This window comes from Myodes glareolus, chromosome 25, assembly GCF_982192425.1.
Source record: "Myodes glareolus chromosome 25, mMyoGla1.1, whole genome shotgun sequence".
In the NCBI taxonomy this organism is placed as follows: Eukaryota; Metazoa; Chordata; class Mammalia; order Rodentia; family Cricetidae; genus Myodes; species Myodes glareolus.
In genome coordinates, this window is record NC_142050.1 from 16,418,622 (window position 1) to 16,431,516 (window position 12,895).

A 12,895-nucleotide genomic window follows, 5' to 3' on the forward strand; every position below is an offset into this window, starting at 1 on the left:
CCCACCACAGGCATGCACATAGTCCAACTTAATCTAGATAATTCCTCATACAGACCCTTTCCCCAAACGTGCTAGCTACAATAATAGTCAAACTGAGACAATACATTTATTGGGTGCAATAGAGGCAATGCCTATTTTGAATGCACCCATGAATTCATAGTCGCTGTGACTGTCTAGATAAGACCTGCACAAGAGCAGGCCAGTCAACAGTCCATCATCTATGGAGGAGGGACTTATAGTTACCCACCCCGAGCTGAAGAGCTTTGGTATCAAATTACTTTCTGATATAGAGCCCACTCCACAGGAGAAAATATACAGCTGATGTTATAAATCTGACCAACAAGCCTTAGAAAACTCAGAGTCTCCAGGAGTGAACCTATTATTTTACTAAATGGACCTTGAAATTTTTATCTCTATAGCCACAAGTTTGTGTGTATCTCAGACCACACTGGAGAATTTTCTTTATGCAGAGGTCAGCATAAGTCAATACAGAAGTCACTACTGGTCAAAGACAAAAGAATGATTGTCTTTGGAGTACTTAATCATAATGAGGCATTTTTTTTTGTCATACTTCTTTTCAGACCCCAAGGCTCAGGAAACATCATGAAAGAGAGAAGGAAAGTGGAGGACCACGGCAAAAGGTTCTTCTGGACATGACAGGACTGCCTCACTCATGAATTCACAGTGGCTGCCTGGATAAAACCCACACAAAAGCAAGCCAGTCAACAGTCCATCATCTATGGAGGAGGGGCTTATGGGAATGCACCCCTAGAAGTTGTAGGCTGCTTCAGGAGGGAAAGTCAGTTTTCTTTAAGGATGTGGTTCGTCTCTGGTAGGTCAAACATGGTCCGGTGGTGTCACATGCCTCTGTACATGTGGGGAGTACATATTACACCATTCATGTTATTAAGTTGGGAGAGGGGTTCAGGAGCAGGGGTGGGATCTGGGATACATGTCCCACATAGGTCTAATGGTTGACACCTATGACCACTCTGGAGGTGGAGGCAGGAAGATCACTGAGTTTGAAGGTGGTCTGCTATACACACCGAGTTTCTGGGAAGGGAATGCTACATAGAGAAGCTCTGGGAGGAAGGAAAGAAAAGAAGGAAGCGAAAGAGGGAAAGAGGGACAGAAGAAGGAAGACGCAAGGGAGGGAATGACTCCATATCTGAGTGTATAATTAGAGACTAGAGCATTATTTTAGATGTTAAATTTTTGCTTATCCTAAAGAGTAATTATTTAAACAACTGGCTTAATGGCCGGGTTGAGAGATAATAGATATGTTACAATATTTTCTATGATCTGGCATTCCATATTCATAAGCCTGTAAGGGAACTTTCCATGAAAGGTACTGAAAATCATGTGCTTGGAGAGTTGGAGTGGACCCATGAGATCATAGTTATCTGCAAAGACTGCTAGGTAACCAAGTGTTGGGAGGCGACCCTCTTGCCAGGCTCATAGGGCCAGCTGATGCAGAGCACACAGTGGGGATTTGCCTCTTGGCAGTCTAAAGTCTCCAGAGAAACTTGGGGTGGGGCAATCATTTAGGTCGCTCTCTTGGGTTAGCCAATACAATCTAAGGAAGAGCTAGCGCTATTTGTACGGCATAGGACTTCTGAAAACTTCTTTTACTTGAGGGAAAAAGTCATGACATAATCAAAAGTGTTTCTGCTCTAACTAAGGCTAGTCAGAAGCAATTAAGAGGGTGAATTCCTTAGAGCTGCACTGCTACCTCTCCCAGTGCCCCAGAGGCCTCCCCCCCCCCGCGGTGTGCAAGGATGAAGAGGCTGGAACATCACTCACTGAGATTCTCCAGTAGATGCTTGCAGTCATCAGTGGCAACATCATGCACAGTCCGGTTGCACTTGTCTCTCTTTTCCGGCTCCAGTCCTCCATGCCTACACAAGATTTCTAGGCAGTTCTGTAAAGACAAGAGCACTGTTATATCCATGCCCAAGTCAATGAATGTGTGTGCAAAACCCCAGAGAGAAAGTCAGTCGCCTGTGGCTAGCTGATCAAAACTTCACAGTCAGAGGCTGAGCCTGGTGGCAGGTCCTGTAATACCCATACCTTGGAGGCGGAGAAAGGAGTGTTAGGAGTTTGGGACCTGTCTGGGATATATATGGCTTGATGTGGTCTTGCCCTTACGCACCATGGTATAAGCCATCCTCAGCTACGCAGAGAGACGGCCAGAGAGAAAAGAACAAAAGAAAAACAGACACAAATGAATCAAAAATGGAAGTGAAGATGGCTCAGCCAGTTGAGGCACCAGTTGCCAAGCTTGATGATATGGGTTCCATCCTCAAGACTTTCCTGGTGGAATTAGAGAATCCACTCTCAAGGCTGTCTTCGGAGCTCCACCCACGCATGCGCGCTCACTGAGCAGTTGTTTTACAGAGTGAAATAAAGAATGAAATCACTTCAGCAGACCGTATCCCTCTCATAACACTTGGCAATACAAAACAGGAAGACTTCTGCTTCGGTTGGCTGCTTCTTATTGCTTCCTGGTAGGATATCATTATTATTTTTTTATAAGAATAATGAGAACACCGCGTGGGCCAGAAACTGGAAGGCAAACTAGGCATTGTTCTTCCTAATATTATTCCCAAAGGCAGGCAAGCAAACAGAAAAGTATATAGACAAGCAAGACAGGCAGGCTGGCAGGCAGACAGACAGACAGACCAGACAGACAGACAGACAGACACACACACACATTTAGATATATCTGAGATGACTCTGCATGTTTGAGTTACAGGAACTGAAATATCTGTACCTGTGAAGTTTTCCCCTCTTTCTCTTTCTTCTGCAGGACTGAGGAGGAAGTCTTGGGCTTGCATACGGCAGCAAGCTCCTTCCCCACCCCCGGCCCTTGAATCTCCTAGTATGTCAGGCAGTGAGCATCCAGTCACTCTGCAGCAACGTCAGCCAGACATTCATCCAAGCCTTCTCTACTCTTGGCGTAGGACTTACTTTTTTGTTTTGTAAAAACATTTTTCCCTTCCTAATAGTAGTAAAATGGTCTCCTTGCAACACAACATTCCCACAAAGAGCACACAGCTGTGTATTGTGGAAACATGGCCGCAAAGTGAATCTAATTTGAAAGGAACCGTTTGCTGCTGCATGCTCCTTCTCAACCTTTAGCTACCCCTACCTCCAGAACTATCTTCTGATGTTTAACATTAGTGATTGCTCCAGCTTTTCTTTAAACTCGGCATAAATGGCTGCAGGTACACTTTTACATTTAGCTTCTTTTATTCAAAATAACTTCTAATATTCATCCGTTTATTACTAGTCATAATTGAACGTGATTTTAAAAAGTACTAGAGTGTGGCATTCCTGGACCTAAACATGCCACAAATGATTCATTCCCTCTCTGTTGATGCACATTTGGGGTCTGTCTTGGACTTTCCAGGGAGTGTCCCGTGGTGCACAGTTGAGGGTATATGCACTAGCACCGGGCTGCTGCAGAACAGGCCAAGCGTCTGTGTTGTATTAGGACACACTGCAAGCACTGCTCACAGTGGCTGTACCGACTCACACTCCCAGGAGGAGCATGTACGAGTTCTAGTTGCTTCCTGTTGCCTCCAAAGTTCGCTTTTAAATACAACAATGAGTGCACGAATTCAGGGAATTTCTAAGAACCAGCAAGAAAAGCAAAAAGGAAGTTGGAACTACCAATTAACATGGAATGTGACCAGAAGCCTTGCTGATCCCAGGGCATAAGTGATATAGAGGGTTCTTTTGGATGTTCATGGGATGCAAGACTAGACCTACAAACTGGAGGAACTCTGTTAGCAGACCCGTAAGTGAAGAAATTCTGCTTGCCTTTAAAAAAATATACTGGGGCATTTGCTTTTCTCTGCTGGCTCTGGTTTAGGGTGGAGGGGCCATATCATCAAAGTCTGACTGTCATGGGTCAACGGATCAGCCTTAGAAAACCACTAAGCTGAAGAATTAACTGAGAGCAACACCTATTTTATAAACTAGTTACCGAGTTATTATTTCTAAAACTACTATGAAGCCAGTTAAGTGAGTAGAAGAGCTGATAAGAAACTAAGACAATGTGAGCCGAGACATTACTCAAATAGGCTTCCATAGAATATAGAATGGGAACAAAATTTTGCAAAGTCCAGGATCACAATAGGTTTTTTTTTTTTTAAAAAAAACCACAATTATTCTGTAATTAGTACTTGTGGCAGAGATAGCAAAAGCTGAAGCAGACCTGGATTTGAATCGTGCTAAGGGATACAATCATATTTAAAAGCATTGCATGGCTTTTATAACATTCTTGCTTCAATTTCCTTATGTGTTTCAAATATTGTCTTGGGTAGGACTGCCATGTGACTCAAACAAAAATTGCAGAGTCCTTTGATACGCGGCATAAACTAAGCTTCCCGAGTTTACTAGCAGCTGTAATTTATTACAGTCATTGTCAGTTGGAAAACATCCTAGTTAGCGAGTTGATAAGGTATCAGTGCACACAGCAAATGTTAGTCTCAAGATAATTTAGGTGATGTAACCTTTAAATTACTTATTTTTTCATGATAGAAATGTGAAAGTCTCTCAAATTAAGTTTCTTTGATTCCTGACCCTCAAAGTGGGCTGCTTCTAGTTGTCATTTTGTGCAGGTAAGGCGGTGAGATGCAATATTAAAGTATTTCCTTTTTCTTTAAGGGAGCTTGGAAGATGTGTTGATGAGAACAGGCATTCAAACACTGCTACATGCCTAATCTTATGGTGGTGTGCAGGCCTCATGGGAAACACAAACTAAATGAAGACTTTGACTCAGAAGGTCCTTTCCAACAACTACAGCTACTATATAACATTTGAACACATGATAATATCCAGGCAGTTTCTGACATTTTGCAAGAATAGTCATGAATCATGCAATTTTCTGAAAAAAAAAATGTATTATTAGATCATTCTTGCCACCCAAACATCACAGACTGCACTTTCATACACTGAGGTGGCTGAAGGTCACTAGGTAGGATAAGTTTATTGCTATCATCATGTATTTCATGAACCAATAACTGAAATACTTTTATGTGATGTGTGGTCGTCATATTGTTAATATAAATATCAAAACACACACATATGAAGTGCTATACCAGGCACTATGTTAAGGCTGCAGGTTCTAAAGATAAATAAAGAACCAGTCCCATGTATCATGGAGAGGTAAAAAAAAAAAGCCATAAAGAGTTTGATATGGGGCTAAGAAATATCTCAGCAATAAAGAATGTGCCTAGTAAGTGTGAGGACCTTTTAGATCTCTAAGGACCATCTAAAGCTGGGTATGGGAGTATCCATCTCAGCACTCCTGGAGGAAGGAGGGAGGCAGAGCCAGGAACTCACTGGCATCTCAGTCAAACTGGTGTAGACAATGACTAGTAAGAGGGTATCTCTAACTAACAGGAGAAGGCTACGGCCAACTCCTGAAGTTGGGCTTCGATGCCTGCATGCATTAATGTCATGTATGGATCCATACTCTCACACATGACCATACATACACACACAGTGCACAGACACAGAAAATTTCTTTTATGTTACATATGGGGAAAAGTAAGAAGAAAGGGCTAGCAAGCTAGATTACTGTAACAAATACCCAACAGAAATACTTAAAAAGAACAAAAGCTTGCTTGCAATCAGCTTCAGAAATTCCCATTCTTGGTCAGTTGCTTGTGTTGCCTTGGGCTCTTCCCTAGGTGTCAGATAATGACAGGGGCATGAGGGAGAGCAAAACTGAGAATCTTATGTTGACCGGGAAGCACAGGAAAGAAACAGAAAGGGTCAGGGTCCCAATATCCCCTTCAAAACAATAATCCTATATGTCCAGAGGATTCCTAACTAGGTCCCACTTCATAAAGTTTCCACTGCCTTTGGGAAACATATGCTTCAAACACAGCAAGAGAGCTATACCTGAGACAGCAGGGAATTTTCGCTTTACAGAAAAGTAGGAAGAAAGAAAAATGGAGAAAATGTCTACCTTTCCATCCCCCCATGAGGGGCGGAAGGAAGAGGAGGCATGCTCTGATAGAGTTTCTGGAAGTAGGCCACAGTGAGCAGCATGTCTGACCCAGGCGACTAGATGGACAAGTTTAAACTGGAGTCTTCTGGAGATGCATCTGCTATCCCAGAGATCTCAACCCTGGTATCTTGGGCTTCATTTTCACCCACATTCCATTTGTCAGAACGGAATCTTCATTTCTGACCATGAGCCCAGAGCAAAATGTAGGGATTCATGATCACAGAGAATGAACAGAAGAGATACAAGGATGATGAGAAATCTCTTCCACCGTCATTTAAGGAGCACTCAGAAGCAAGGGAACAGTGCCAAGGATATAGCATACAAATCCCAAGTTCAAAGTGTTAGAGATAAAATCAAATTCCTGGCAGAGGCACAGAACTTGTGAAGGGTCAGAGGAAAAGAAAGAAGGAAAGAAAGAAAGAAAGAAAGAAAGAAAGAAAGAAAGAAAGAAGGGAGGGAGGGAGGAAAGGAAGGAAAGGAAGGAAGAAAGAAAGAAAAGGTTTACAATTGCACAGATAATGCACAGCTAAGTGCTGAGAACAGTCTTTGGGCATGGGTGTGCCCACTACCCTGCAGGCAGGGGAGGCAGAAGCTATTAAGATAGACACGCTGGCATAAGCAAGTAGGTAGACGTAGGTGTGAACTGGTTAAAACAGAATTGTCAGAGGGCAGCTATAAGGCTGCCTGCTAAGCAGCGTGGGTGCACCTCTGCAGTCACGTGACTATGTGCCGGAAGGAAAATGCTGGGATCAGCTCTGTTTGGAAAGCTGATGAATGCACGGGAGAGAGGTATCGGAAAGGAAGAGAGCGAGGAGACAAAGTTCTAAGAGGACTGTATTTGTTCATTCACTCATTGGCTCAGGAAACTGCTTCTGAACCAGATTCTCTGCTAGGAACAGTATACACAAAGATGAAGAAGAAATGTGCCTAGAGGAGTAAGAAGGGACAGGTACATGCACACAATTACAGCACAGACTATGTCAGCGAAATGTGAGGAGGTACTTTGGGAACACCCTACTTCTGAGTCTGAAATGTCTACTAAGATATTTTCGAGGCAAAAAAGGTCAGAGGATGGCATTTGAGACTATGGGGACAGTAGCCGTGAAGCCAGGGAGAGGTTGGTCAGGCATGTGGGCTACATACAGCACACACCAGGAAAGTTGACATGTGCTTGCAGTCTGAGGTGCTTAACCATTGTCTTTAGGAAATCCTACTCGAGGGTGACAGAGCCATAAATGGATAGGAAGCAAGTAAGCTATATTTAGCCACAAATGGGTATGAAGTAAGTATCACCATATTTAGCTGCGAGGTAGGTCCTACCCATGGCTACATAAAGAAACTGGAGACGGCACCAGAGTACAGACTGTATCAAAAGGGCAGATGAGAAGTCACAAGGACAGGATGCATGGAGTAAGTGAGGAAGCGAACAATCAAAGTTAATTTACTAAGACATAAGACCTAGACCTGTGCTGATAATTTGAACTTGTGGAGTAAGGAACATGGACAGGTAAACAGAGAAGCCTGGCACTGCATTCAGCTCAGGAAAGTGAAGAGGTGAGCAAACAGAGCTGCCACCATGGTGAATCAAAGGGAAACGTGGTCATCCCCACGGCTGCCATGGACACCTCTATGCTGAGATGCTCGAAGAGCAAATGCCTGCAATTAACTGTTCCACCAGGATAAAACGCATAAATGGGACTGTATTGGATGAACAGAATGTTTGGAGATGCACAGAGATGTGCTGAGAGCTTTGAATAGCTTTTCTGAACAGTCTCAGAATATTCAGCAATCATAAAGACAAGGTTCTGAACTACTGATAGACTCTATTTGTGGGATGTCAATGACGACAGTACAGGGTGAGAGCGGAAAAGGTGTTTAAAGTCAGGCACGTGACAGCTGCAAGTAGATGACCCCACAGTTCCACATTTTGGGTGAGGGGTTGAGCTTGGTTATAGCGATGTTTATTGTCCTCATTATGTTTCTGCCAGTCAATCATTGCGGCCACAAATAAGCAAGCATTTGTTTGACCTTCACCTAATGTTCTGGAAAGAAAACTTAAGGGAATCCTTCCTTTTGTTTACATGTAGTATGACATTACTATTTTTCACTAAAAATTAAGGGGAAAAGAAAAATAATCACAGAAGATAAAAATAAAGAGATTTCAGGGCTAGAGAGAAGGTTCACTGTTAAAAGCTCTTACTGCTCTTGTAGAGGGACTGAGCTCAGATCCCTGCACCCATGCGTGGTAGCTCACAACAGCCTGAAACTCCAGACTGTAGACGGATCTGAAGTCTCTGGCTTCCATGAGCACCTGTTCTCATGTGCACATTCCCACATACAAATACACACATGTTCACATAATTAAAACGATAGATTTCTATCTATTCTAAATGGCATCTTGTTTTGGTTTTGTGCCTCCTAGATACTTTGTCTGACTTTCCCTTCTTTAAACCTATTGCATGAGTCCATCCAAAAAGGAAAAATTCCAGTGACCTCTACTTTGCAGCTATGACCTATGTAGGAAAAATACAAATCTTGGGTCCCCTACGAACTTTTCATACCTCATCCTGGCCACTTTAAGAACAGCAGTGGTTGCTATAAGATAAAAGGAATTGTCGGATATTCCTAGGGCTGAAAGCCTGGCAAAGTCACAGGCCACGATCCTATCCCAGTGCAAGGATACTTCAGAGACACAGTAGATGAGCCACTTCCTGTCCAGAGGGCACTGGGGCTGCCTAAACATGACTTCTGGGATGCTGGAAAGAAAAGATACAAGACAGGTACAAAAGTCTAACATGAAGATATGAGTTTGTGATTAGTTACTTGCAGAAGACACAGTGGAAACTAAGAACCAGATGAGAGTGTTAATAAAATACAAATAAACAAAGAGCCCCGAATGGATCCTGGGAATTGCTAGAGCATAGCCAGAGGGGGAAGCAAGGACGGTGCTGTATTAGAAGTCCAGGAAAAAGAGGGCTGCATTGGATGCTAAAACTATTAAACAAGGTAGGGGAGCCTCAGACGAGTAGGAGTGATAGGAAGCCACAGACTTGGGGGACAGATGAATTAAAAGTCTGACTGACCCACAGAAGACTCTCACACAATCCCCTAACAGAAAATGCTTTGTGAAACTAGCCATGGTGGCCATATATGTAACCCCAATACATGGAAGGATAGAACTCACAGATTTCTGTGAGTTTAAGGTTAGCCTGGGCTATACATGCTGTTCTAAAACAATCTGAATTTTAGAAGAGACCATATCTCACACAAGCCACCACCAACAAGAAAAAGAACAAAAGGATTGAAAATAAAACCCACCCAGAAAGATAGATAAATGAATAAACAAGATCTGTCTGGGAACAAAATCTTTTATCAGTGATAGTGAAATTAAAATTCAGTCTCCTCATTTCTTTGGCAGGACCTCAGCTTCTCAAAGGCCCCACAACAGCAAAGAGAGTTATGCTAAGAGGTTCTTTTATCAGGCTCCACATCCCCCATTACCAGGAGTCTTCCCTAGGGTCATCCTCATAGATTCCTGGGAGTTTCCATTGTTCTAGGTTTCTAGCTCATCCCTGAGATGCCTGCCCCCAGTCCAGAACCTGAACTCTCCATCTCCTGTAACCAGTCAAGACTTCCAGTGGAAGGATTGCGACACCAACCCAGCCATATAACCTTCGATCTACAATTTGTCCTCCCTACAAGATGTGCTGCCTTAAAGGTAGCAAAGAAATTGTAGGAGTGGCCAACCAATGACTTGTTCTTCAAGGCTTGCTCAACTTCCTGTCTTGTAAAATCCAGGACCACTTGCCTAGGGGTGGAGGAGGGGGACAGGAATAGGTGGGTGGGCCTTCCTACATCAACCATTAATCAAGGCAATGCCCTATAGATATATCATAGGCTCACAGCCCAATCTGATGAAAGCCATTTCTCGACCAAGGCTCCCTTTTCCTGTGTGACTAATACCTATGGAGTTGACAAAACTAACCAGTATGCCCATCTCATATTTCCCTCTGGAGTTTGCTTCCCAAACTCACAGAGATCCGCCTGCCTCTGCCTCCTGCACGGCTGTTTCCTGATTTTTAAAAGTTCATCAAGTTTTCAGCTCTAACTGTGGCTCCTGCAGCAACAAGTCTCAAATGCATATCCTCAGACCTGACTTTTGGATCTACGTCGCAGCGCCGCTTTCCCAGTTGAATAACTGAGACCCACACTCACATGCATCTATCAGTAAAAATCTAGGCTCTGCGGGGAGAGACTATGTGGTATGGATGTTTCCGAGTCTTGGGCAGAACCACCAGCCTTATACAAACTAGAACAGCTATGTGACCAACTGAGACGGTTTCTAAGGCCCTGTTGTGGTTAGAGTGAATGATTCTACTGCACAGTGATGGTTGGGAGTTATTGTTTCTGAAAACTGGCCTTTGTAACATATTATAAATGGATAATCTGAGAAAGCAGTTTTGACCAGAATGAAAACATTGTTTCGGACGAGTGATGCAGATACATTTTATAATAATTTTTACTAGAAAGGAAGACTGTAGAGGGAAAAAGAGTAACAGAAGCAGGAAATCTGGGCTTCATTCCCAGCGACTATCTATTAAACCCTCTCAGGCTTATATGTCCTAATCGTAAAATAACAAGGTCAAAATGGAAGATTAAATGCCCACTCCAGAACTAAAAAAATCTATAAAAAATCTATTATTTAAACAGCTCAGCAGTTTCACATACGAATACCACTAAAATGATACACATGTATCATACACATACACACACACACAGTTCTCAGAATTATTTCTTTTGTGTCAAAGAGTATGAAGGAAACATAAGACTAATTAAGTTCTGAACAAAATCATGCTTTTTCTTTTCCTTCTCTTTTAAAACTGTGAAGCACATGGTGCCTGCAGGAGATCTAACAGTTCCACACACACATGCGGAATGAATCTAGTTCTTAATTCAAGCATAACCCAAACCACCTTCTACCGCACCAATCAATGCTTTTTCTTCGCCCTTTCCTGAAAGATATTATTTTTCCGTTCAGCTTCACTCCTTTTCCACGCGTGTCATGTTCCATCCCTAGACATTTATTTATTTGTGCGTATGCATGTCTATGTTTCTGTGGGGGATATACGTATGTGTGCGTACATGCCTGCCTGTGTGAGTACATGTGAAGACCAGAAACTGACTTTGGGTGTCTTCTTCTATTGCTCTCCAACTTGGTTTTTGAGGCAAACTCCTCCCTGAGTGTGATGTTCAGGGTTTCTGCTAGGCTGACTGATCAGAAAGCCCCTGGGATCTGTCTGTTTCCATACCTCAGTCCTGGAGTTGCAAGAGCATGCTGCCACACCCGGCTTCAATGGAGGTACTGTTTATCAAAGCTCAGTTCCTCACGCTTACGCAAAAAGCTCTTACCACTAAACTTTCTTCAGCCCCATCCTTGAACAGTCCTGTCTAATAATTCCATTATTACCACTGTTCTCACCCCCTTCCCTTTTGGACATCCTTGAATATGCCTGTCTAATAATCCCATTATTACCACTGTTCTTACCACCTTCCATTTTGCCTTTTTCTTTCAGCTATCAATTTCTTCCATATCCCAGAGGGTATAAATCCTATGGCTAACTTAAATAATTTAAACTGAATAACCACTTAGCTTTTTAAAGCCTTCCACTAGCTATGCATATTCATGGGTATTTTTAGAACAAGCCCCCTATTAAATTTTTGTAAAGACCCCCACACCAACAATGACAATCCTATTGTCACTTTATTTCTGTTTTGCCTTAGCTCAGTGGGGGCTGTCAGTCACTGCTTCTAAGTCTGTTCTGCTTGGCCCTTCACCTTTACCATTCTCTCCAGTGGTCTCTAGGACCCAAAGGAATTTCTACCTCCTTTAAAATGAACAATCCCGGAAGTGACTATTACTAAAATCTGTACTCTTTGAAGTACATAATCTCTGTTTTTACCACGTCATTGAGAGGCTGACCTGATGTCTGGACATCACTTTGTGTTCTCTTTTGTCTCTTTATCCCACACTTGTAACTTGTACACCTGCCACTAGACTAAGAGCTAAGAGCAAAGTGTTTCTTCAGACATTAGCATGCATAGTGAGCTGCATTCAGGAGCGTCCTGATACCTCTCATTTGTAAGGCCTACTGTTGGTATCAGAAAGTGCACAAGAATATAACCTACAACCCGAGCCTCCCTCTAGATATCAGTGCTTTAGTTAGTATGTGGCCTTGGTTGTAAACCACCCATGAAACGAAATTAATACTGATATTTCCTTCCTAACACAGATGAAACAAAACATTTGAAATTACCCTCATATTTCTTTTTTGAAAGACTGCACATAGGAGATATGTTTTAAGAAAATTGAAAGTTCTCTTATGTCCTTAACCATAAACATCTGCTGGAGAGAAATGAGTGTCAGTTTGTACCAGCAGCAAGCAGCTCATCGTCTTTGGCAATGATATTACTCCATTTCCAATTACCCGGTCTAAATGCACCAGATCAATTGCAGATGGCTGTGCCACACATCAAATTCCCAACTGGGTGACGCGGCCAGCTGCTAGCAGACGCACCTTGAAACCTTTGGAAGCGGCAATATGGGCAGCGGTCCAGCCTTCTTTGTCAGCGTGGTTAATGAGGTCTGCAGGAACGACCGGCTTAGATGCACCTGTTGGGCTCTCGCCTCCATTCAGGGTGAACGAGCCCGACTTGGGCTCTTCCGCGCTCAAAGAGTTCCCACGAGCTGGCACTCTGTGGTACAGAAGGAGCTTGAGGCTGTCCACATTACCAGTGTCCACCGCTGCGTGAATTGGTGTCCAGCCATCCTGAAAAGAAATCGCCCAGGGGGAAAGCGATGATAACAGCATT

General features: G+C 43.1%; 1 protein-coding gene across 3 annotated transcripts in view; it reads right to left on the bottom strand.

The window, feature by feature from the left end:
- Positions 1-12,895, bottom strand: part of Cttnbp2 (cortactin binding protein 2) — a 150,775-nt gene that overhangs the window by 44,170 nt on the left and 93,710 nt on the right. For all 3 annotated transcript variants that reach the window (XM_087901736.1, XM_087901735.1, XM_087901737.1), the window contains 2 exons: positions 12,601-12,852; positions 1,804-1,921 (listed from right to left, as the gene is read on the bottom strand). In XM_087901736.1, the coding sequence (XP_087757862.1) occupies positions 1,804-1,921; positions 12,601-12,852 (370 nt within the window). The remainder of the gene's footprint in view (positions 1-1,803; positions 1,922-12,600; positions 12,853-12,895) is intronic.